At 42.1% G+C, this 26,161-nt stretch overlaps 1 protein-coding gene and 1 pseudogene across 2 annotated transcripts; one reads left to right on the top strand and one right to left on the bottom strand.

The window, feature by feature from the left end:
- LOC105998273 overlaps positions 1 to 7,984 on the bottom strand; it is a 78,539-nt pseudogene extending 70,555 nt beyond the window's left edge.
- Positions 81 to 26,161, top strand: Stard3nl (STARD3 N-terminal like). 2 transcript variants are annotated; one of them, XM_013032970.1, is made up of 9 exons: positions 81 to 226; positions 10,489 to 10,755; positions 14,151 to 14,228; positions 14,912 to 14,989; positions 16,853 to 16,906; positions 17,019 to 17,136; positions 18,801 to 18,896; positions 24,782 to 24,855; positions 25,709 to 26,161. In XM_013032970.1, the coding sequence occupies exons 2-8, from the start codon at positions 10,552 to 10,554 to the stop codon at positions 24,838 to 24,840; spliced, it is 687 nt and encodes a 228-aa protein (XP_012888424.1). In that variant the 5' UTR covers positions 81 to 226; positions 10,489 to 10,551; the 3' UTR covers positions 24,841 to 24,855; positions 25,709 to 26,161. The 2 variants fall into 2 exon arrangements, with proteins under 2 accessions (XP_012888424.1, XP_012888425.1); XM_013032971.1 differs by lacking the exon at positions 14,912 to 14,989.

The following is a 26,161-nucleotide window of genomic DNA, read 5'->3' as shown; positions in this document are numbered from 1 at the left end:
GCTCCGCCCTCAGCCGGGTCTTCCGACCGGAGTTCTGTGCGTAGACGTCAGCGTGCTGACGTCACGGGCCGGCCTTGGAGGCGGTCCCGTGGTAGCTGGCTGCGGGCGGCGGGCGGCTCGCGGCCTGCTGGGCCGAGTCCCAGCTCCCGCTGAGCCCCGCCCCTTCGCCCAGCGGTCCGCAGCCTCCAGGCCCGCCTGGGCCGCCGGCCCGGAACCACCCGGTGAGGTAGGCTGGGTTTCTCATCGCCCTATTTGACAGGTTGGAAAACTGAGTCCCTGAGGCCAGGTGACCCGCGGGGCCGACGCACGGGAGGAGGAGGAGGAGAAGCCGCCCAGTCCCTGGGCCCGGGCCTTTGCTTCGGTTTGGGGGTAGCGGGGGGGGGGGCGGAGCGGAGTCTGTGCTGGGGACGGGCTGGGAGGGCCCAGCCTCCACCCTGAGGGGTCCAGCCTCGGGCCAGCCTCCCCAGCGTCCAGGGCCTCGGGGCCTGGAAAGCACGGGAATGACACCTGGGTGGGGGGGGGGGGGACGGGCCTTTCGTGTTCATCCGGGAGAGTGGCGTCCAAACAAAACAATAAAAGCTAAAGCTTGAGGCGTGAAGGGTCTGGCTGTGGTTTCTGTTCACTGCTTTAGTCACCCATTCTTTATGAAATCGGTGGCACGCCTGCCCCTCCCTCCCCCTTTCCCTTTTCCCTCCCTCACTTCCCTCCTCCCTCCCTCTTCCTTTCCTCTCCCTATCTCCCTTTCCCCCTTTCCTCCTTTCCTCTTCCCTGCCTCCCTTCCTTCCCACCTCCTTCCCCTTTCTCTCCCTCAGTTCAATACTTTAACCATCTTTCTTTATGAAATCTGTCCCTCCCACTCCCTCCTCCTTTTCCCCCCTTGTTCCTGTTCTCCCTTTCTCCTTTTTCTTCCCTCTCCCTTCCTCTGTTTCAGAATGAGTTCACATTGGAACTTTACTCGTGTGTGTGTGTGTGTGTGTGTGTGTGTGTGTGTGTGTGTGTGTGTGTCTGTGTGTGTCTGTCTGTATCTGTGTCTGTGCTTATACTGGAGCTTGGGGCCTCCACCCAGTCTCTCAGCTTTTGTGCTCAAAGCTGGCTCTCTACCACTTGATACACAGCGTTTGTGTGATTAGTGGTAGATAAGAGTCTCATGACTTTTCTGCCCTGAGTGGCTTGGAATACAGATCAGCAGATCTCAGCCTCCTGAGTAGCTAGGATTACAGTCATGAGCCACGGGTGCCAAAGCTTCTGTTCATTTCTTAAGGTGGCAGTTGTTCATATGATTGCTCATCTCCCTCACTAATAGAATCAGCTGAATTCATCATTTGACTCAGTAATGGTTCAGATAAATTATAAACTGTTGTTACTTTTAATGAACGTAGTAAAAATAACAAGTTGTAATTTCCCAACACACTGGGTTAGTCCAGTGTTGTACTGTGGGATTCGGAAGGGTTCTACACAGGTAATTCCTATTGATTTTCTATATATATTTGATGAAACAATACATAGCAAGTTTGCCTTATGGATTAATAAGACAGTGGGTTATCATCTCCTGAAGTGAAAATGTTTACTATGAAATATATAGAATAGTATGCCTACTGATAGAATGTTCCGTATTTCAGAAAGTGTTCATTCTCTTTAAAGTCTTGCCTTCTTACACATAGGCCTTTTAAGATTGCATGATGGCATTGTATAAAATTGCAGTAAAAAAAAAAGTTGAATGAAAACCACTTCTCAGGACATAAATTCATAGAATGATGGTGATTATTACTGAAAGGATAAGTCACAGCCATCCCAGGGGACCACGCAGAGGCAGGCAGGCACAGGAGAAAGATTACTACAAGGTTTATTAGAGGAGCCATATTTGCCTGGAGAGAGAGCACATGCCAACCTCTGCTATCTAGGTAGCAGCATGGTCTTGAGTGTCAGAAGTGAGGTAGATGGGAGTTCAGGTGGGTCTGGGTGGAGAGAGGGAGGGGCCAGCAGGTCTGGGTGGGGCTGAGGACCAAAGGTGGGCGTATCTGGTGAATGTCTGTCTATTTCATTCATTGTATTTCAGAGATTCGGTGATTGAGCAGTTTCCTGACCTCAAAGACCTTAGCAATTGGTGGAGATGAGCTGGACATGCAAACTGAAAAATGATTTGAGATAGTATATCATGTTTATAAGGAATAAGATGCACCACGATGGGGGCTTAGGGTATGTGAGGAAATGTACTTATGGTTTGCCTCCCATGGAGGTGATGGTTTGGGTGAGAGTTGAATTTTTAGAGTGAGTCAGCCTTGGGAAGATCTGTAAATTTCCAGTAAAACTCCAAAGGAGCTAAAGGAACAATGAGCTTGTCATGTTACAGGAAGGAAGGGAGATCAGAGAACAGAGTAAACCTAAGGGAGTGACATGGAGGACAGCTCTGAGAAGTAATAGGAGAGAGTGGGAACTTCACCATCTGAGTCCCAAGTGGGAATTGCACACTGGTTAAGGAAAGATGATTTGCATATTCCAGAACCATGTTTTCCTTTGGAAGCATTCATAGACTAACCATTTTCTGCTTTATTTTGGTTAAGACATAGTTGCAGGGATGCCTTTAATGAAAGGAAAAAGTATTTTCCTCCCACACTGTATCCCATGCAGTTATTAAACTTTCTATTATTACAGACAGGATTCAAAACCTTTGCTTTTATCTCCCTCCCTTGAATCCTCTCCAAAGTACTGTTCACCTGCTTTCCATTTGGATCACACTGGAAGGCAGTCCCTGCTCTATCCAATCAAGTTCTGGGAAACTGCAGGATGAAGTAGGTTACTTTTTCCATTAGAATTTGTGTTACTTGGGGGATGTTATCTCCTTCAGTACCTGCAGGATCAGGTACTTTGCATACATTCTAATCCTGTCAACATTTTGCGAAGATCATTGTTGAACCTTTTTATCAACTACTACAAGTTGAGTGCATTAGTGTTGCTCTAACGTTTTTTATTCTCCTGCACTCATTGCTTCCCAGAGTGGTTAGCCACACTACAGATCTGTTATTGAAAACGTGTTTCATGATGTAAAATTTTAGGACTCATGTGATTTGACTTATTTTAGAGGTGGGCTGTGAAGCTTAAACTGGAAATATAAAAGACAGTGGCCAAATTGGTATCAGGTTCTCACCTTACCTTTTTTGAGTTTTTCTGCTGTTTCCGACTTAAATTCCCATAACAAGGAGTTTCTGTATCTAGAAGATACAGTGTTTCATTATCTAGAATGTACTGTTCATAAACTCATAAAAGATAATTGTAAAATGAGACAGGGCTAAAAAATCTTTTGCTTTATTTTCCTTCTGTTTTCTGAACAGTGAATAGATACAAATTTTCAAATGCCTCTTTGGTTTTAAGATGACTTAAATAGATAACCTGTAACCTTAGCTATTGGAGAAGCTGACTTGGTAGGAGTTCAAAGTCAGCCTGGACAGCTAGACTCTGTGTCAAAGTAAAATAGTAAATAAAAATAAAAATGGCTGGATATATAGCTTGGTGTAGAGCTCATGCAAGGCTCCAGTTTCAATCACCAATATGGCAACTAAAAAAAGACTTTAAAATATAAGCTTTAGTTTTAGAAACATTTGGAAGGGATTTGAAATCTGTTACTATTTTTCCAGCTTTAATCTCATATTCAGAAATGTGAGAATATTGCCTAGACTTTGCTGGATCACAGTTTCTGGTAGCAGGTGGAGTACTCAAAACTGAGGAAGTTCTTGGGTTAGCTCAATGATGCAGTTTCTCTTTCTTAGCAATATGATTTTGAAAAATAAACAGCCAGGTGCGATGGCCCACACCTGTGTTCCTAACTACTCAGTAGGCCGATATGTGAGGATTGCAGTTCAGACAGAGCCAATCTGGACAGGAAAATCTGTGAGGCTCTTATCTCCCATTAAACACCAAAAAAGCAGGAAGTGGTACTGTGACTCAAGTGGTAGAGTGTCAGTCTTGAGCAAAAAAGCTCAGGTACAGTACCCAGACCTGAATTTAAGCCTCAGGACCAGCGCAAAAGAAAAAAGTAGAAGTAAGTTATAAATTATATAGTTGAGGAATATTGTCCAAAATTAGAAAAAAGACATTTTTTATTTCTTAATTTTGCTTATTTTAGTGATTATAATTGAGATATTCTATGAATAATAACAGATTCATGGACTGTCTTAATGGAGATTGTTTTTGCTGTTAATCAAATTAGAATAATATTAAGTATTCTTAAGTATTGTAAAATGTTTAAATTTAGGTGAAGAATATTTTTCTCTTTAAACCAAAATATCACAACTGGATATTTTGATATCTATGTCTTTTAAGCTCGTTCATAAAACTAATGTACATAATCTAAAAGTCCGGACCTTGTGATTTGACTCCACAGTTTACTTACTGCCCTCTGTCTTCAGTGAGCCCTGTGGCCTTAATAGGCTCCTGGCCTTTGCTTTGGTGTGGTCCTTGCTCATCTTCTCTATGGAATGCCCTTTGCATGGACCACTCCATTGCTGAGCTTTCTCAGTGAAACATTTCCTGTGTCTCTTTGTTGAATGCTTTGAGTCACATAACTTTTTTTTTTTTTTGACAATCCTGGGGCTTAAACTCAGGTCCTGGACACTGTCCCTGAGCTGCTTTTGCTCAAGGCTAGCACTCTACTACTTGAGTCACATTGCTACTTCCACCTTTTTCTGAGTAGTTTTTTAGAGATCAGAGTCTCACGTCTTTCCTTCCCAGGCTGGCTGTGAACTGCAGTCTTACAATCTCAGTCTCCTGAACAGCTAGGATGACAGGTGTGAGCCACAGATGCGCAGCTCACGTAACTTTTTTTGTTGTTGTTGTTACTGTTGTTTGTTTTTCCAGTCCTGGGACTTGAACTCTAGGCCTGGGCACTGTCCCTGAGCTTCTTTTGCTCAAGGTTAGCACTCTACCACTTGAGCCATAGTGCCACTTCCAGCTTTTCTGTTTCTGTGGTCCAGAGGAATTGAACCCAGGGCTTCATGCATGCTAGACAAGCACTCTACCACTAATTCCCAGCCCTCACATAACTTTTGAGAGATTTTCTTTGCCAGTCTTGCCATCTTCTATTTTAAAACTAATCTTGCCATCTTTGGTAATGCTCTGTCATATAAGTTGGCCCTAGATATATATTGACATGAACTTAGAAGACTTAACCATCTGTGTTATACATGCAATGTTTGTTTTTGTAGATTATAGAATGCTCTTGTTTTTTTTTTTAACATTTTTTCCGTATATATATTTTTATTGTAAAAATACTGTACAGAGGGGTTACAGTTACATGAGTAAGGTAATGAGTACATTTCCTATCCAGCATTGTTACCTCCTTCTTTGTTTTTCCCCTACTATCCCTTCCCTCCCCACCTCCCCAACTCTTCTCTTCTTCTCCCCTCCCCCCCACTCCAGGTTGTAAAGTTCGTTTTCAAGTTCTTGTACATCTCATTGTTACAATGGGTCAGCCTGTATCCTATTTCAGCATGTTATTTCCTTTTCCCTCCCCAAATTAGAAAAATGTATATACAAGATGCAGGGCACCAGAATCAAATACAGTGAAAACAGGGGTTATACATACAGAAGAAACAAAAAAAAATCACATGGTACATTATAAATACATTAAAAACAACAGTAAGAAGGTAAAACTACTTGTATCCCTATCTCGGGGTTCATTTTGCTTAGCATGATCTTATATAGTCACATGTACATAGCTTTGGAGCTTTTCTGCTTGTCCTAGACATATACTAGTTATTGCAAATAAGGGAAACCATGGGACCTATGTTTCTTTGGGTCTGGCTTACTTCACTTAATATAATTTGTTTACATTTTCATAATCTCAGCTTTGTGAGCAACACTGTAGATGTTCTTGGCTTTGATTCAGTAGAACCTGTCTCCTATTTCAGTTTAAGGCACTGACTTCTCAGGTCCCTTGTGAGGAATTCAAATCTTCAGGTGGTAAACATGGAGGGCACATTGCCACAAATGATATCAGTGTTCTCTGTGTTTATGTTACTGGAAATTCACAACAGTTTCTACCTTTTCATATTACAGATGAGAAAACTAAGGCTCAGAGAGAGTAGGCAGGGCCCTTTGCTACTTGCAATGTCGGCCCGTGGCCTGATCAGCATTCAGGACTCATTATAGCAGAGCGTGATACAGGCCATGTGTCAGAGTTCCTGGCAGCCCCTTAAATAATTATCCCCATAACAGGGCCTTTCTGATGGCTTCACTTGCTTGACAAGGATCTGGAAGTTCCTTCTTGTCGTGAATCAAGATTGAAACCTGAACTCACAGTGATCCCTGACTCTTGAGTTCAGTATTCAAGCCTGAAGAATCTTCTTAGACAGGCATTGGGTAGTGTTAGGCTAAGTACTCCTCAGTTTCATATCCATCTCTTCTATTTCTCTTGTCAAAGTTTTCTAAAATACATCTTTTGGGACTAGAGAACCTTTTCCCTGGAATGTGAGAAGTTTGACTCAGTACTTTCTAAGTTGCAGCAGTCACAAGATTCTGTGTCTCATATCTTCCAGGACAATATTTCTTTTCAAGTACTATGCATTATTGTTCACTGTGTTCTTATTTTCTTTGTCTTTCAGAAAGATGTATTTCATATTTTTTTAAAAAAAAGAATGTCTGTTTTTCTTTTTCTTTTTTTCTCTTACTTGACTATCTCCCCAGCCCTCTTTGAGTTAGTTTAGTTTTCAAGTAGGTTCTTGAACTGGTACTATCCTCATATTTTCTCCCCCTCCACTCCCAAATAGCTGGGCTTATAAGTGCATCACTATGACAGCTTGTTTTCAGATGGTCTTACTAATTGGTTTGCCCAGGGTAGCCTTTAACCCAAATCCCCTTATCTCCACTACCCACAAACCTGAGATTACAGTTGGATGTCAGCACTTTTGGCCCCTTGAATTAGCCTCTTGATTTATAGAATTAGTGATGCAGAACCAGGTAATTTAGGTAGCTTTTTCTAGTCATGTGGTACTGTAAACTCATCAAGGGTAACACAAGAAGCTCTTGAGGCATTAGAAGTTATTCTGGCAAGTGTGATGTCACCAGCCAGAACTGGCTCCTACTAATGCTGTGTCTTACAGGGTTTTCTCTGTGTCCGGAGCTGTTCTGTTATCTTCATGTCAAAGTTTTTTCCTCCCCAGACCATTGACAATTTGGGCCTGGAAAATTCTTTCTTATGGGTTCTATTCTGTGCTTTACTTAATATTTAGGACCATCTCTAGCCTCTTTCCCTGGAGGACAGTGGCACTTCCGGTAGGACTGATGACCAAAATATCCCTAAATGGCCCCACAGATCGAGTAGGAGTTATAGCCCTATCCCTTACCCTACTCCCCATTGAGAACAACGATTTTGTGTAAACCAGTTTATCGGTTTATACAAGGTTAGGTTGCAGTCTGAATGCTACCCCCATTTTACAAAGAAACTTGGGCAGGTTAAATTGTGAAGCGTGAATGAAATGTAGTGATTTTAGGTTTGGATTCCATTTTTTCCGGGAACTGTGTCAGTAACTCCCCTTGAGCCCAAATTCCAGGAAATCAGCAACTCCCCTTGATATTCCAGGAAATCAGCAACTCCCCTTGATCACCTTGAGCCCAAATTCCAGGAACCAACCCCCTTTATGGAAAATTCCACTAACCATAGCTAATCAGCAGCTAACAGGATAAGGACCTTTCGGTGGGGGTTCAGACCATCTACTCCAGCCAATCATTTCGAAGAGCATCAACCCCTTGAACCAGCCAATCCCTAGCACCTGGTTGGGTCCCGCCACTGGTTACACTAATCATCTTTTAGAATTATTTTATGATTTTCCTGCGGTGTGATATGATTTGTTAAGTGTTGCAATGATGTATAGAAGTCCCTAAAAACCCTATGAAAACCCTGCTAGAGGAAGGGTCGGGGCTCTCAGCTCTCACCCGCTGCATCGGTGATGGTTGTGAGTGCAGGCTCGAGCTTGTAATAGATGACTCTCATGTGCTTACATCAGAATTGGCTCCTTGGTGGTCTTTGGGGCCCCTTATCTGGGCATAAGAAAATAACTTGTCCAAAGTTACACAACTAGTCAGCAGCAGTAATAGGATGTGGAACTAGACAATGCTCTTAAGTTATCCTTCACCCACCCAACACTGCCCTCTCCACTGCTCATCAACTATTAGGAATCTGAAGACTGACTGTTCCCCAGAAGGAACCAGAGGCAAATGGAGTGCTGGTGAACTAGAGTTATTGCCAGGATTTCCCACGTTTTCCAAGAGAAGCTAGGTGAAGATCTGGATTTCTTCTATAGTTTAGGGTTTAAGAAATCTGTGCAGGCCAGCAGATAAACACTGCTACCAGTATGTGGGCAAGATTTTTCCCCCACCTGAAGTAGACCTTGAGATGGGGCCTAAACCAGTATGATTCTGTTTTGCCTATGTTTTAGGGATTTTAGAGTTGATGGGCCTGGAATAAAAAAAAAAATGCATCTGGTCCCCTTCCCCTTAACAACCTAACCCACCCTTGACTGTTGAGTTAAAGACTGACAGATAAAACAGGTTGTAATCTGGCTCAAATTGGCGACCCCACTTGATTACAGTAAACCTTGCCTTTTGCACATGCTTATGGTAAACTCTGCCTTTTGCCCACCAAAAGGTAGACCAAGCCTTACCCACTAAATTTGTGGACCATTTTAAACCAAGGTGATAGGCTGGCTTAAACAGCCATTACAGACAAACTGTAACCTCATTGGCCACCTGTGTGTGGTCTGGTGTGACTGTACAATCCTTTGTGTGTGTTACAATCCCATTGGTCACCTGTGCATGACTGGGCTCAACCTCATGGATTTTGCCTTTAAAAACCAAAGAATGGGGCCACTCGGGGTCACAGTATCCGCTCCCAAGTCTATGCTGCTGCCCTGACCATCATTGTAGGAACCTTCTCAATAAAGTTGCTTCTTTATTAACAACTTTGTTGCGGTGGCCTCTGTCATGCTGGACGACTAGGTGGGCTTGCCTGCCTGACTAGGGGTCTTCCTACTACACACCCATCAGTTTGCAGACTTGTTTGTATGGTCTCTGCAATACTTCCACAGTCTAGAACGCCTACATTCATTTGATAGGGAATAAGGTAGACTATGTGTGGAGGTTCCAAGGTAGAATTGAGGGTTGGTAGATGGGGCTTGTAGACCAGAGAGATGGTCTTACATTGTGTTAAGGCAAAAGAACATGTAGATTAAAGTTCATCATCCAGAGCACTCTGAAATTGTACTATTCAGATGCTCAATGCGACTTGGTCAAAGCCAGTGTACTTTTCATTACTTTGAAAGGCATTGTTCATAACTTTACTTTATGACCTCTACTTTTCTGAGTGTGAAGAATTTCGTCAGACATTGAGAAAACATGGATTCTGGAATTGAATACCTGTATCCTGGAGAAATGAACCATGAGTGCTGTATAGCTAGCTTTATTGACATCAACTAGCCCTGGAACTCTATTTAACCACATTGAAAGGAAGAAACTGCCAGCATTTTAGAAGCAGTGACCTCTTTCTTCTTGGACTTTGCCATTTTTCCCTGCCCCTCTGTTGAGCCGGTGTACCTTTGGTGTGGATGGCATGCTTACTTCCCTGTGCAGGTGTGTCTGCACACTCCCAGCCCAGCCCTCTAGTCACATGACCTGGGATTCTCCCCAGACACTTGGTGACTTGGTGACTTGGTATGTACAGACACACTTGTCCTGCTTTCAGTTTGCTTTAGTCTCTCTTTCTTGGAACATAGCAGCTTTAGGTTTCCTTTAAAGTCATGCATCCTCTCTAAGGCCCTCCTTTTTTGAAGCCTGTTATGGCCACAAAAACCTCCCACAACACTGATATTCAGTCTTCTTTGTGTTATGCTTACCTTAGACTTTGTTTACTAATTATTTATGAAGATACTACCTCCTTTATGAAAGAATAACTTGAAGCTGAAGATCAGGTCTTTGCCATTTGTCTCTCCCACCCCACCTCTAGTCACTGGCCCAATGTTTCACATGTGGCTGATCCTTAATAAATATGTCAATTTGTGTGGGCCAGGTAGGTTCTCACTTATGGTGATTTCATTGTTTTCTATATATTTGTGTCTGTTTCTGTGGTGTGTTGTTTGAGTGATGACACTGCATACTTTGAAAAAGGTATTAGAAAGGAAGTTGTACGGGCTACCTCTTGGCACAGCAAGGGAATTGGGTTGGCATTCTCATCAAGAGGCTCAGTACAGGTTACTAGGAAAACCTTTTGTTGTCCCATGGCACATTCCTACTCCAAGTTTGCATCCTTCTTTATCAACCTCCTTTTCCAAAGCAGCTGTTTTGCAGTGTTGAGAACAAGTGATGCTTCTTATTGCACTGTTAGTGCCCAACAACACAGTCAGTGCCTTTGGTCAAAACAGTATTGATCAATTAGCCACTAGGTCTCACGTGGTTGCATTACGTGAGCTTAAGCTAACATGTTGTCTCTCTTGTCTTCTCTAGGGATGGTGAGGTAGGAACAGCGTTTCTTTATCCCTTCTCTGGGACGAGCCACCTCCAGACGACATGGAGAACACCCTCACTGGAAGCCAGAGCTCCCATGCTTCCCTGCGTGATGTCCATTCCATCAACCCTGCACAGCTCATGGCCAGGATCGAGTCCTATGAAGGCAGGGAGAAGAAAGGCATATCTGATGTCAGAAGGACTTTCTGTTTGTTTGTCACCTTTGACCTCTTATTTGTTACCTTACTGTGGATAATAGAACTAAATGTAAGTTGACATTTTTTTTCAATTACTTCATGAGATGTATTTCCAGAAGGAGGATATTACTATTTTTGTTTTTGAGTAATGGTCCTAGGGCCTGTGTACTGTTCCTGTGCTTTTTTCCCCCCTTCAAGAATAGTGCTTTACTGTGTGAGCCACAGCTCCATTTCCAGCTTTTTGCTGGTTGATTGAAGTTAAGAATCTCATGGACTTTCCTGCCTTTGCTGGCTTCGAACTGTGATCCTCAGAGCTCAGCCTCCTGAGTAGCAAGGATTACAGGTTTGAGCTACCCTGGTGCCCAGCTAAAAAAGTTTTTCTTATCATTTATGTCTCTGTGAATTCCATCTTTCTTTCTTTTTTTTTTTTAAATAAGGCAACATTGTCTTTTTCTCTAGCAGATTTAGACTGTATATTCTGTGTTATTGTTTGAAACAAATCTGATAAACTTTACTTTCTCTGGACTTGATATTGGGATTTCAACATGTTTTGCTCAGTAATAAGAATTTACAAACTATAAGCTATGAGACAAATTTCACTGGTCTGTGTTGGTACTATCTTGCTGAACAAAACCACATCCATCCACTTACACCTCTGTTCTTTGTATCAACTAGTTGAGTTGAGACCTTTTGACTCAAAAGGAAAAATTATTTTCTAGGCTATTTCAGAAAAGTTTGCTAGTTCTTTTCCTAAGAGAAAACAAAATGCTTCTGGCATAGATTTTAGGTAGTCTGTCGACTTGCATTCTTATTACCTTATTTGAGATTTTTATGTATACATTTTTGTAAAACAATTGCTGATTCTAAATCTTTGAGCAAGTTTTATTCAAAAGGCTTCTGGGGGATAATGCAGTTATATTGCCAAGTAATTGTCTAAATCAATACTGTCCAGTAGAAATATAATGCATACTGTAACATACTAATTTTGAATTCTCTAGTTCTACATTAATAAAGTCCAGGTAATAATACATTTTGTTTAACCCACCATGCTTTTATTCCCTTGAAAGCCTTGCATCTGGTTCCTGGCATTCCTTACTGGGCCCAGGGTGGCCTCCTGTAGAAGAGGCCCTCCCATCATTTGCCGCCTCCTCCCTTAACTCTCATTCACCAGCCAGCCTCACTTTCTGCTGCAGTGCGAGTCAGAGAGACAGAGACATTGTTTTGTTTAGAACAGTAGTCGGCACTTGGTGCCCATCAGGTATCTGGTGAAGGGATTAAGATCATCATGGTAGTGTTGAATGAGTTAAATGAGAAGAAGGTTGGCAGCAAGTACTTTTAACTCAGAAGTAGTTGAAAGATTGTCATGAGGGATGGTCTGACTAGGAGAGAGCTCACCTGAGAGAAAACCAAGGAAGCCATAACAGAAGCTTGCTGAAAGGCTGAATTTACACACCTTCTCATTCAAGATGGTACCAGGGTGTCCAATGATGAGACCTAAAAGAGCAGTACAGTAGAAGATCCCTTATCTAAAATGCCTGAGACTAGAAGTATTTCAGATTTTGGATTTTTGAAAAGTCTGGAGTATTTGCATATATACAATGAGGTCTTAGATATGAGATCCAATTCAAAACAAAATTAATTTTTTCATCAATGCTTTTACACTTGGCCTGAAGGCACTTTTATGCTATACTTTTTGTGGGCCTGCAGTTTTCTTCACATGAGGTCAGGTATGGAGTTTTCCACTTATGATGATATGTTGGTACTCCAAAAGTCTCCAATTCTGGGTCGTTTTCAATTTCAGATGGGAAGGAAGTTCAGTTTCAACCAGAAAGAACTTGATTGGGCAGGGCAGGTATGGTCTTTATTGGAGACAGCTTGCACTAAAGATTGCAAAGTAAGGACTAGGGTTACAGATTAAATTATGAATAACTCCTTAAAGGTGGCACAAAGTCAGGATGTTTTAAAGAACAGATACAAAAGAGGGGTGTTTCCTACTGGCAGGTCTGTGCTGGCTACTTTGACTGCTATCAGAAATGGATGCTATCAGAAAAGGGATGTGTTGTGGAAAATGCTGGTTAGACTATCATTCGTTTTTAATAGTATGGGTTTTGATAACCTCTCTTAGTATGAGGGATAGGGGGACACAGCCTTGCTGCTGCCAGGTTTTCAGCCTAGTGATTTGGCAGATCTACAGCCAGTCTGTGCTATCCTCAGATTCTTAGTAGGGCACAGAGAAGATAGTGCTTATGGTTTCCTTTATTCACATAACAAGTGCAGATCCAGGAAATTGTATGTAAGCTGAGAACCACTCTCTTAGTGACAGCTTTTGTTCTTTTGTAATTAACTAGGGACTCTTGCAAAGATGTTCTTTCTTAATCTTCCCCTCTTCCCAGACAGTTATCTGGTTAATTGCTCTGTTTTGTCCTCTTTCAGAGGACACCGGGATTGTGTTTAAAATGAGGAACCTGAGTGAACTCTTGTATGTCATATTCCCATCCCTTCCGAACAGGTGGATTCTTGGGCCCCACTCACAGAGAGAGACTGACTCATGTTGCGTCAGTAGTCCAACATACATCTTCTTCTCTGATGTCTTTAAATATGTACTTCATACTTCATTTCTACAGTTTTGACCTTTACCATTTAAAATTCATTTTGACATCAGTAGGAGTAGGTTATCATGCATAACTCTACATATTTATATAGAAGTAGAAATTTTATTTATTTATTTATTGCCAGTCCTGGGGCTTGAACTCAGGGCCTGAATACTGTCTCTGAACTTCTTTTTGCTCACTTTGCTAGCACTTTGCCACTTGAGCCACAGTACCACTTTGGGCATTTTTTATTTATGTGGTACTAAAGAATCAAACCCAGGGCTTCATGCATGCTAGGCAAGCACTCTACCACTGAGCCACATTCCCAGCCAGGAGTGGAAATGTTTTAAAAACCAAGAGCAAAGAAAGACAAAAGTCCAACAGAGAATTCTTCACTTCTAACTATGTCATGGTAACTGTTCTCATACAGGTTTGCCATGAGATCAGGTCTTTTTTAAGATGGAAAGCTATCCAGACAGATCAGAAAGTAAAGGAAGCCCTTAATAAATTGTTGCATTTCTTTCTTTAAAAGACACTTTTGTGTGATCATCACCTTTTTTTTTATGTGACATGTTAGTTGGCCAAAATAGGACCTACCAAATATGAACTACCACGTTTTTTTGTGTGTGTGTGTTTGTTTGTTTTTGTCAGACATAGGGATTTTTTTATTGTACATTTTAGATGTGGTAACTAATTGAACTCAGAACTGAGGAAGTGTGGCATGCTATGGGCCCCTTTTTCACTGGGTTCTTTTGTTCTGTTTTTGTTTTGTTTTTTAAACATTTCTGGTTTCTGAGGAGTGTATGTGGGCCTTTGGTCTTGTTTTCTCTTGCTATGTCATCCCTCCCCATTTGCTTCTTACCCCTCTTTCTAGGTGAATGGAGGCATCGAGAGCACCTTAGAGAGGGAGGTGGTGCAGTATGACTACTACTCTTCTTATTTTGATATTTTTGTAAGTAGCTTTCATTGTACCTCTCGTTTCAGCCTAACAAAACTAAAACCAGGGGCACATTCCATTGAAATAGGCCCCAGGACCATTATTTTTCCTCTGGTATATGCAGACTCTTAATTTTCCTCTAAGTTACGCCCCCATTCATTGTCTCCCTACTTCCTGACTTACTCACTAATAGATTCTCTGAATGGAGATGAGGGAGGGCGGCAAAGGGAGCCTATCCACATTCCTTCTGTCACCCTCTCACCGGGCTAAAATATAAAATAGATCTCATTGGTACAACCTAGTTTCTGAAATGAAAATTTACCTCTTTGTATGATAGCACTGTAAGAGTGCCCACTTATCCCTCCCTCCTTTCCTCTTTTCCTTCTTCCCTCCCTCCCCCTTCTCTCTCTGTCTCTGTCTCTGTCTATCTGTCTGTCTGTCTGTCTGTCTGTCTGTCTCTCTCTCTCTCTCTGTCTTTCTCTCTTTTTCTCTTTCTTTTCTTGTAATGAGAAGTTAATTGGGAACTTTACTTGGGTGGTGTTATATTGGCATCTTGGGGAGGAAGGCACACGTAGGGATCCACACGTCTCTGAGATAGCAATGTACCCTCAAGATGGTCAGGCAAGTTTAGAAAGCTGTGCTACTTTGTATATGTTGTATTTTAAATTGCTTATCTTCTCTTTCTATTTTCTCCCTAGCTTTTGGCAGTTTTTCGATTTAAAGTGTTGATACTTGCATATGCCGTATGTAAACTGCGCCATTGGTGGGCTATCGCAGTGAGTATGCTGAGCAGAGCGGGGCACTTCTGTGGGTCATCCCTCCAGGGATGTGGCCAGGGCACTTATCACAGGCTGAGCTGAGAGAGAGGAGATGAGATTTCCTGGCTTTTCCCCTCTGGGCTCACTTCAGTGGGTTTAACACAAGTTTAACATGCCAGAGGTGTTTCCATGGTCAAGGATTAACTAGCCAGGTATCTAGGATGCCAGGCCATTGACTCTAGAGGCTCAGCATGGTTATTGGCCAAGCTTCCACAAACCCTCCACTTCATTTTGTAGAGAAGAGATGAGCATAGTACCTCTGTCACAAAACCCTGTGGAAATCTCTTCTTTTTCTTTGATACTGTTCCATGATTTTCCTCCATGATTGGGTCTCCATTTATTTTGATGTTCAAGTAAACAGAAAGCTTGCCTATACCTTCACACCTTCCTTTTGTTCTTTCTGGCTCCTTGAGGACCATCACATTTTACTCCTCTCTCCTTGCATCTAGCATGGAACTTGGGCACCTTGTGTGTCCCATTGATAGGTATTAAGGTTGCAAGAGTTGCAAGCAATTCTACTTGAATGAGTCAGTTGGAGGAGGGGGTTGCCTAGCTCTTCAGTCTGAGGAGTCTGCTCAAGAGAAAACAGGTCTCTGGCATGGAGGCTATGCTGGTTCCTAAGACAGGGTCCACCAGAGGTCATAGCTGCCTGAGCACACTTAGCATCCCAGGAGGTTAGACCCACTCCTGAACTTTGATTTTAGGAATATAATTAACTAAGCTGACTTGTCACCCTTTCACACTTGGGGCGTGATAATTATAACTTACTGCTTTTCTCCAACAATCTCTATTTGGTGGGTTGATTCCACACTCAAAACAACTACTATTAGCCACACTGTCCATTGCAAAGCTCTTCCAACAAAAGAGGTTAACCTATGTGCCCTCAGAGTTGCAAGGAAGTGGCTTCAGTATCTTCTGTGAACTTGTCTTAAGGAGAAATTTCAGTGATGCTGCCTTTGGACTAAAATGTCTTAAGGATGTCTCAGTTATAGCAAATCCATTTTTTTCTGATTTTTTTTTGTCCGGTCGTGGGGCCTGAACTCTGGGCCTGGGCGCTGTCCCTCAGCTCTTTAGCTCAAGGCCAGCGCTCTACCACTTGAGCCACAGCACCACTTCCAGCTTTTTTCTTTTTGCTTATGTGGTGCTGAGGAATTGAACCCAGGGCTTCATGCATGCAAGGCAAGCGCTCTACCACTGAGCTACCTTCCCAGCCCCTTTTTTCTGATTCTTATTTAGAACATTTTCAATAAGGAGAAGTCAGCTGGAACCTGCAAGTACTTAGTGTCAGCCTGTAAAGTACGCATTTCCAGGAGGTGAGGTGCCTCTTCCTCCAGTAGCTCATTTTGGCAAGAGTGTATGTTTTCTCCTGAAATTCTGCTGGTATCACTGAGAAAGATGCTTATGTTTCCTGGCCTTGGTTCTGTCATTAATAGCTCCTGGCATTCATTTTGGTCAGATTTTATCACACCTGAATATCTTAATTGGAGGCAGAAGTGGCAAGGTTCATGCATGGTACAGATGTTCTGTCCTTCACAGTCCTAGAGTCCTGGCCTGCCTTTCTTCCCTGGATGTTGCACCTCTGATGGAGAAACCTTCTGTGTATATCATCAGGGAAGAAATACCATAAGCCACCAATCAAGGAGTCCACCACAAGGAGTCCATTTTTTCCCAGTCTGGGTGGAGGGGACAGAGCGAGTATACTGTGGGAAGGAGCATGTGTTTCTCATGTACTACCTGCTCCTGTCAGGTGGGTCTCCTGAGGGAGAAGCCCTCATATATGAAATATCTCACTTGAGCCGTGCTGCATTATGTGTCTTACAGTTGACGACAGCAGTGACCAGTGCCTTTTTATTAGCAAAAGTGATCCTCTCAAAGGTATGGCTGTCCCATTTCCTGTACCACTGTCCTCTGCGAGGATTACACTAGCCCCTTTCCAGTGCAAGCTGATCACTGCCCTTCCCCTTCCTGTTCATTTCTCTTCCTCCAGCTTTTCTCTCAAGGGGCGTTTGGCTATGTGCTGCCCATCATTTCATTCATCCTTGCCTGGATTGAGACATGGTTCCTGGATTTCAAAGTGTTACCTCAAGAAGCAGAAGAAGAAAACAGTAAGTTTTTGTCAGAGTCAGCCTGCTGAGCTACAAGGGAGAGATGTGGCTTTTAGATGTGAATTCAGATGATGGGTGGGATGCAGCTGCATGGCTACACAAAAATAGAGGGAAATGTTGTGTAAGTGGGATAGCGACAGGCAGATCCTCTTTCTAATTGTCAGAAAGAACAGCGGAACACCTGGTCAAATGACATTGAAAGTAGCCACCATATTTATACTCATGATAAGATACTCAACCTTGTGTGCATATCAACAGAACTTTGCTGGTGAAGGGCACAGAAAACTATTATTAGTGAAAAGAGCAGCAATTCCCCACATAGTCCAGGGGTCTGCAAAGTATTTTCTTTTGCCTTGTATTGCTGAGTGGGTGGTAAATAGATCAGATAAGTGCCTGGACTTGGGACTGGAAAGATGGACTTCAGAGGAGGGAGACCTCAAGCCAGACCTTGCCTACCCTTTCCTGCCCTCCCTGCACCAATGCATTGCTCAGCCCACACAGCTCTCCCTTGTCCTCTGAAGGGCATCTAGCATCATGTGTACCTGTGTCCTGCCTAGGTTATCAGGACTGCCTCACCATTAACTTGGAAGGCCCAGTGATGGCCTGAGCTGTGTGGCTCACTGCTGTTACTGCCTCCCCATAGGAGGCCTTCATGGAAGCCCAGCCCTGCCCCACCCCTCTTTGACAAGTCAGTGTAGACACCCATGCTATCTCTAGATTGGCCACATGGGTCCATTTCTGTCATCCACCTCATAGGAAACAGTCTAAATGTGATTATAACTTCACACACAGCAGGATCAAAAATAACATAGTTTTATTTTGAAAAGTTTGCTTAACAGAAAAGCAGTCTTTAAGAAAAGAGTTTTAATTCAAAGAGTGTCCCCAGTATTACAAGGTGTGTCTCTTTTCTGTGCCCCTATTCTGGCAGAGAAGGGGCAGATGAGACTGAGGAAGCACTAAAGGCTACTTTCATTAGATCTGATTTTCAAGATGAACTCTGCTGAAGGTGCTGCAAGTTTAACAAGATGGACACATGAGTGGTTATTTCACAGTAATTAATAAAGCTCAATACACAATTTATGACAAATTAGAAGCAGCATTTGTTATCATTAGTGGCAGATACGGCACACTGCTAGGTGTGCACCCTGTGTATATGTGATGGCCGTCCTCATCAGGAGGGAGTGTTCTGGAGCTGACCTGTTTTTGCCATCTTTTCTTCAGGAATATCCTCCTTTAAAACCAATGTGTTACTCTTCTTATATTTTTATGAAAGGCCACTGAAGTATTACACTTGGCTTCTGGTGTTTCTCTAACCAGATGTAGATGATAGACCAATTGTACAGGTTGACCAGGTCTTGATTCACTTTGTATTTTGTTTTAGAGGTTGGTGTCGATACTTGTACAAGGTAGTCATTCTCAGGAAAAAGAAACACTCAATACTGAGTTTAATATCCTAAGATATTAAGGCAATTTAAAAACAACTTGTTTTTCTGTCTTTATAGAATTATTAGTAAAGCCTTTCATTTTTGATTGAAAGATTTGCAGGGTAAATTTGTTCATAAGAACATTTTTTAATAATGATACCTTTTGACAATACTTAATCTCACTGCCAAACTCCTGGGGAAGGGAGGTGCATCCCAATGCCTGCATTTCTTCTATTCCAGGGCTCCTGATAGTTCAGGATGCTTCAGAGAGAGCAGCCCTCATCCCTGCTGGGCTTTCTGATGGTCAGTTTTATTCGCCTCCTGAATCTGAAGCAGGTAAAGACTTAATTGCTATTTATATCTTTGCTTATAATTTAAAAGCTCTGCCCTCCTTCCTCTCCTGCTCATCTCTTTGTCAGCACACTGAGTGTACATTCACATCAGGATGTGAAGCTCAGAGTTAGGAAGAGTGTGAGGCAGAGAGGCTGAAAGTGAAAGTAGAGAAGAGGCCTAGCTCCTAAGATTCATGATCCCTGCTTTAGGAGTCAGGCAGAGGAGGAACGGGTCCTCATACTCTCCATTGTCTTCCACTGCTAAGCCAAACGTTCTCTGGGATTGCCCAGGGCTGAGAATGGCAACTCTGTATACATTCACACACCTATGTCAATGCTCCTTCCTTTTTCTGCCTCCCTCACCTCAGTCCAGTCCTACCATTTCTTCTCAGGTCAAATCCTAGATCAACATTCCTTGCTTCAGAATTTGTCACAACCTCTTTCCCAGCCTCCAGTATTGCCTTCCACTCATCAGCTACCAGAACACTCTGCTAAATAACAGTGTTCTCAGCACCAAATTCCTAGAAGACCCCAAATGGTGCATGAACACAATGCTTCATGTCGCTAATCACTAGGAAGATGCAGGTCAGAACCACCGTGAGACACACCTTCACCCAAGTAAGGGGACTGCATCAAAAACCCTCCAAAACAGTAAAGATGTGTTGTGAGGATGTGTCCAAATTGGTGTGTTCAAGTTGAGAATGTAAACGGAGCTACATCCTGTAGAAAGCAGATACTGTTTCTTTCAGAAATGAAGCCCAGAATCACCATATAACTGGATACTTCTGGGAGGAACAAAAGCAGGAACTTACATAATTTTGTACTGACAATGGCCAGAGAAGAAAATAACCCAAATACCATGAATGGATGAAGAATAAAACAAAGATGTATGCATCCAGTAGAATATATCTCACACACACACACACACACACACACACACACACACACACACACACACACTGAGTGATATTTAATTATGTCATAGCACAATTTAGCATTGAGCCCATTGTGCTAAATAAAATAAGTCATCAATGCCCTCTTCCTTTTCCTTTTTCCTTCCCGATACTGGAGTATGAACTTGTTCTGCTTTTACTCTCAAAGCTGATACTAATCTGCTTGAGCCACATCTCCACTTTGGACTTTTTGCTGGTTATTTGCTGATTTTGAACCATTTTTCTCAGATCTCAATTCTCTGAGTTGCTAGGAGGAGCTACTGGCTCTTGGTCAGGAACTCACAACCTCTTTGGTGAGGCCCTACAGTAGTCACATCTCAGGATCAAGTAGAATCCTTGTTCCCAGGACAGAGGGAGCTGTGGAGAGAGGTTCTGATGGTTTTCCACAGTGTAGATGAACTTAAAGCTCTGGATGATCCACTTAGAAATGGTTAAGATGCTACATTTTGTGATATTACCACACAAAATATTAGTGATAGTGCTACATCCTAAATTACTTAGTTGCTCTGGCTTTCTTGGGCAGGGCTGCTCTTGGCACTGTACTACTATTCATTCTTTTTCTCCTCAACTTGGCTCTGGGGTGTGAATCTCACATTGCCCCTGGTGTAGACAGGGGCAGGTGAGGCAGAGGTAGATGTAACTGCTCAGCTTCATACGTGTCAACAGTGGCGGAGCTGGACTAGAGCCTTGGCTCCTGTGTGAATCTGATTGTCAGTGCACTTGTGTACATGGCCCACCAGTGTCTGGAAAAGCATAATTGACCTTTCCAGCAACATACCCAAACCCCAAAGCCTTCACTGACATAAAGACCTAAAAAAATACACCATTAGCCTGGCAAAAAGCACCTCTGTGATCATTCCTTACCTGCTTGTCCAGCCTTTGGCCTTGTTAATGCCTTCTACGTAGCTTTTCTGAAAATGCTGAGCTCCAAAGCCCTCCATCTATTCTGCGTCTTGACATTTCTGTTCTGTATGTGTTCCAAAAACCCTGTGCTCTTTCTGTCCTTGCCATTGCTCAGGCAGTCTTGGTCAGTGCATCCCGTGTGGTCTTTGCAACTTCCTCCACAGCTCATTATGCTCTGGCTGCATTGTGTTCAGTAATGACCCTGTCTGTTTCTACCACTAGGCTACTAAGTTGAGTTAGAGATAATGTTGTATTACCAACATTTTAGACATGCAATCTAACTAAAGAAATTCCTGTGAAAAAGCTCTGTGTGTAAGTTGAAGAGTGCAGCAGTGTGAACGTCACTGACAAAGGAACTTGTGGGCACCTACATTGTGGACTATTCATGAGCAGTCTAAAAGGGGTGGCAAATGCAAATGCTTGTGACCTTGTGAAATACAGATATGGATTAGAAGATCTGTAAGGCACTAGAAACTAAGTGTACTAAACCCTTCAGGATCTCATTGCAAGAATTATTTCTTTCAAGTGTTTTATGCCATCGGACTCATTATAATAAAATAAGTTTATAATCTATTTTCCTGAGACAAATCTAATTCCTTTAGATAATCCTGACATAGTGTCCAAATAGTAGTGTACAAAAGCTCAGATCAGCAGTTTCATGATAGTGAGGAATTCTACCTGTAGCTTTCCTTCTCCATCAAGCTTACTGTTGTGATGGTTTGCTTGTTTCTGTGGTGTTAGCACCACCTAGTAGGTTTTTTTTGCATTATCATTTCTGTGGGTGAAGCTGAGCAGGATCAGACAATTCCACAGTGTTCTGGAGAGCTGCTTTGTGGAAGACAATGGAGATCTGTTGTAGTGGATGGAGAACAAGCACTCAAAAAGCTTGCCTGCTCTCTTGTACTTTCATTGTCTGAAGGGTCAAATTACAGAACTTAATGTTCCTAATAAAATGAGCGTGTCCTTTAGAACAACATTTTTGCATTATGCCAGCAAGTAAAAATGCAAGTTTTCCTATCTGACGGTGTAAACCACTCTCAGCCTGACATAGTGCTGCTGCTCTAGTAGGCATGAGGGCATCTGCAAGGACTTGTGTCCCCTTCCCTGCCACCTAAGACACTTAACTGGCAAATGATACATTTATTTTCTGGTTGAATCAAAATAACTTATTAACAATAAAAAGGTTGTAGGTTAAATAGCACCCTAAAGGTTCCAGGTGCTATCATGGGAAACGTTTTCTTGCCTACTTCATATGATGTATATACAAGACACAAGGTACCAAAATCAAAAACAGTGACAACAGTGTATAAACCACAGGGGGGAAAAATGTAAGAAAAAAGAAATAACTTCACACAGTACATTAAAAACAAAAACAAATCCTCGTTTCCATATTGTGGAGTTCATTTTGATTAGCATCATTTTATATATAGACATAGCTATTGAACTGTTCTGCTAGGACTATCCTAGACATATTCTAATTATTACAAATGAGGGAAACCATGGAACCTATGTTTCTTTGAATCTGGCTTACTTGATGATTTTTTTTTCTAAATCTTCCCATTTCCTCATGAATAGGGAGATGTCTTCCCTTCCCTTCATTCATTCATTCTTCATTCTTCATTTTTCGTTCTTTCATTGGTCATAAGGCTTCAGGGCCTGGGCAACTAGTGTTCTATCATGTTGAACCAGGACCTTCCCAGTATCATTCTTTCTAAATGGAAGCATAGAATAGACCTATATCAAGTATTAAAATGGAAATGGCAATAAAAGACCTCCCATCTAAGAGAAGCCTAGGACCAGTCAGATTCATAGCCAAATTCTGTAAGGCCTTCAAAGGAGAACTCATTCCAGTATTCCTCAAACTCTTCAATGAAATGGAAAGGCAAAGATCACTACCAAACTTGTTCTATGAGGCCAGCATAATCCTCATCCCAAAATTAGATAGGACTCATCTCAGTCTTTTTATGGCTGGCTTCTGTTCTGTGGTTTACATATAGAATAGTTCATCAGTTTAACCTAGCTCTGAACTTTCCTAGGAATGTATTTCAGTGGACATTATTATTTTTCCTGGATTGATTTCTACAAGAAGGTTTACTGTGTCCTATGGAAAGTTGCTCTTTTGGTTTCTGTCTCTTAAGACTGGATAATTTCTCTTCCAGTGCACAGGCCTTTTGGCCCTCTTCAGTATTTTCTTGATTCATTCTCAAAAATGTTTCATTAATCTCGGCTTTTGCAAGTCCAGAATGTCTTCTCCCCCCGCCCCCAATTCCTATTTGTTTATTCTTGTAATTTTTTCCTACTTGAAAATATGGGTTTTATTTAAGTTAATTGATTTTTTCTGATACTGGAGCATGAATCAGCTTGGGTCCTAATAGTCTTCTTTTTTCTAATACTGTGCTACTTCAGCTTTGCCCCAGTTCTCACTTTTTGCTTGTTAATTGGAAAGAGTGTCTTTGATATATCTGCCTAGGCTGGCTCCAAACCATGATCCTCAGATCTCAGCTTCCTGAGTAGCTAGGATTATAGGCCACTAGTGCTTGGCCTTAATTTACTTTTGTTAGCTTTTAGTTCTTTAATTTGATTCTACATAGTTATTTGAATACATTAATTGTAGGTGCTCAGATGTTTTACTTGCTAAATACAACATTTGGAAACACTTAAGATAAGGTTTGTTTTCACTATACTTTGGTTGTTTGTTTTTCTTTCTTAGAATGATCACAATTGCCTGAATACTTTCTGCTCATGGTGGTTTCCATGAGTTTAGGAATAGGAGGGCCTAATAAACGCCTCTCGTATTAGGAAGCAGCTAAAGCACACTGCTCTCCATGGTTCATGGCAGGCCAGTGGGTTGGAAAACAGTGTCACACCATTTCACCAAATTCAACTTGAACTTCCTGACTTTGTGGAGTTAAGATATGGAACACAATCTTAAGATTCTTTACCATTTTTTCCCCATGAACACCTTTTTCCTTGCCTATAATCCAGGCGGAGTTCTGAAACAACTTGTCTTCTTTTAATGAACCATGTCACAGGTTAGATCAGTGGAGATGGGCTGCTTGCTGTCTGTGTGAACCTGCTACCTTGTATTTCCCTCTCTCACTATGGAAAGGCTAAGTGTTTTTGTAAAATCCTGGAAAGAACAAAACTGAAGCTTCCTCTCCTCTACACCTATTAACAACATCAGTGTTTACAGCTCCGGGCATTCTCCCTGCATTGTACGCGTGCCACTGCTACCCAGGTCATATACAACTCACTTAAAATTAGAAATTAAGGCTTACTATTGGTATTCTAAGATATTCATAAAATATGTAAAAGACACATGTTTATTTTCTTCTAGATTTCATTTTCACTTATCTATTTGGCCTTTTACTTTAAAACTGTAATTGTATTTATCATGCATTGATTTTGCCCTAATGCACATGTATTTTCCATGTTGTTATGAATTAAACCTGACTCTAGTTTAAAGGTATATTATGGAAATATCATCTAGCTTTTTTGTAAACTCAATATGCTTAGCTTTATTGTCTTAACTTTAGAAAGACAAATTGAGATAATGAATTATAAGTATTATTCTGAGAACTAACCTAAGGATTGGCCTAGCTGTGTGATATGTAGGAATAACATGGTCTTGTGAGTGATTGGGGGGACAAGTGGACAATAGTTGCTGTCAGCAACGGAGGGCAACCATCCAGCCTTGTCCTCAGCCTTTGCATCCCCTCACTCACCCATTTCGGTGAACTTTAAACATGGTTTTCTTATACATTATTTGCATACAAAAATACACTCTCAGGCCTGTCGAGATCAGGGTTGAGGAAGACTAGCAAAAGTCCTTCTAAGAAGTTAGTACAAGTGCTTGGTTGTATTTTTAAAACTTTTCTCCTGTAAAAAGTGAAAACTAAAATGTCACTTTTTATGTTCAATCTCTTGAGGTTTAAACATGAATCTTTATTATTTTGCCTGTCAACATTATAGTGAATCAGTTCATACTTTAATGGGATGAGACATATTTTCCTTCTCCTTTCCCACCACTTAGGATCTGAAGAAGCAGCTGAGGAAAAACAGGACAGTGAGAAACCCCTTTTGGAATTATGAGTCCTGCTTTACAAAGTAAGTTTTTATAAACAAAGTTGTCACAACAAAATGTTTAAATGTGCAGCATCTTCTTCAAACAATGTGAGTACAAGTACACAGCCAGGTTTGTTGTATGTACATGGATATACAGCAACATCACAGTAATACCACATTTCTTAATTTTTCTGTGTAGGTATAAATTTGTAAAGCTTGAAAAAATGAGGGAGATGTTCATGTTTGTGACCTTGACTAGACTGTGTCTGTGTCAGGCACTGTAGAACAGAAGCTCAGGTGATGGGAAAACAGTGTTCTGAGGTGTAGGGACTGCTAGTACCTCAGTGTCACAGTCCATGGGCAGAGATGGGTGGGGACCGGTCCAGGGTCACACATCTAGAATGAGATGTGTGTTGGTGAGATCACCAACACCAGTGCATGGGCCCAGGGGCCCTGTACAGGGAAGCTGTGGGTAAGCATAGCTAAGAGCGGCTGTGCATGGCAAAGTCCAAGGATCCCTTCACATCAGCGTTTTACCCTCATAAGCAAGGAAACACACGGCAAGTGAGCAGTAGTCACAGCAATGCTGCCTCATTCCCTAACCACAGAAGGAAGCAGGGCCTGTGGGAATTTGAGCCCTGGGAAGCCAGGGCAGAGGAAGAGATGGGCCCCTAGGGTCATCAGGGTCATGGCAGACAAGCCCTGTGTCTGCATCCGCAGGAGCACCAGCAAGGCCCAGCAGGCCACAGTCCCCTCCACAGCAGTGGGCTACACCCTTACCTTTCCCAGTCTCATTACAGCTCACCTTCAGTGCAGACCCTGGGCAGGCAGTGTCAGAGCATATAGCATTTGGCCTCAACTCCACAGCTCGGTGTTCGTCTCCATTTTTCCTAAGTGTGAAGAACCCGTCCTGAAGGCCATCTGAAGACACACGATGGAGTAAGTCTCCCATGCACAGTTGATGTGGTGACCCTACGGCTGGCCTGGAACAGATAATGAAGGATTGTGTGTGTGTGGTGATACCTCATAGATATCATCCCTCATCCACTCATTTGGTCCTCACCTGTGGCCATCAGGACTTCTCATGGGCCTTTCTCTGTTCATTGGGACTCAGGCTGACTTGTTTGTGAATAGTTGAAGGCAGAGGCTCGTCCTGTATCTGGATCAAAGGATTTCTTAATATATTGAATTTGTAGTATGTGAATACCTTCTTATTTTAATTCATATTTGTTTCATGTCTCAGATTTCTTTTGTATTTCTTTTTAACACCCTACATTTTCCTTAATTTTTTTAACTCATGCACATCTGATGTTTGTACAAGTAAAAAGTAATAAACATGTCAAAATGA

This window comes from Dipodomys ordii, unplaced genomic scaffold (assembly GCF_000151885.1).
Source record: "Dipodomys ordii isolate 6190 unplaced genomic scaffold, Dord_2.0 Scaffold160, whole genome shotgun sequence".
Classification (NCBI taxonomy): domain Eukaryota; kingdom Metazoa; phylum Chordata; class Mammalia; order Rodentia; family Heteromyidae; genus Dipodomys; species Dipodomys ordii.
This window is presented reverse-complemented; position numbering and strand designations above follow the sequence as displayed.

Bases quoted from the DNA above. Each gene is read 5' to 3' on its own strand.
- Stard3nl (XM_013032970.1), top strand. From the start codon at position 10,552: ATGGAGAACACCCTCACTGGAAGCCAGAGCTCCCATGCTTCCCTGCGT. The intron at 10,756-14,150 runs GTAAGTTGACAT...CCCTCTTTCTAG, and splicing joins TGTGGATAATAGAACTAAAT to GTGAATGGAGGCATCGAGAG. The intron at 14,990-16,852 runs GTGAGTATGCTG...TGTGTCTTACAG, and splicing joins GCCATTGGTGGGCTATCGCA to TTGACGACAGCAGTGACCAG.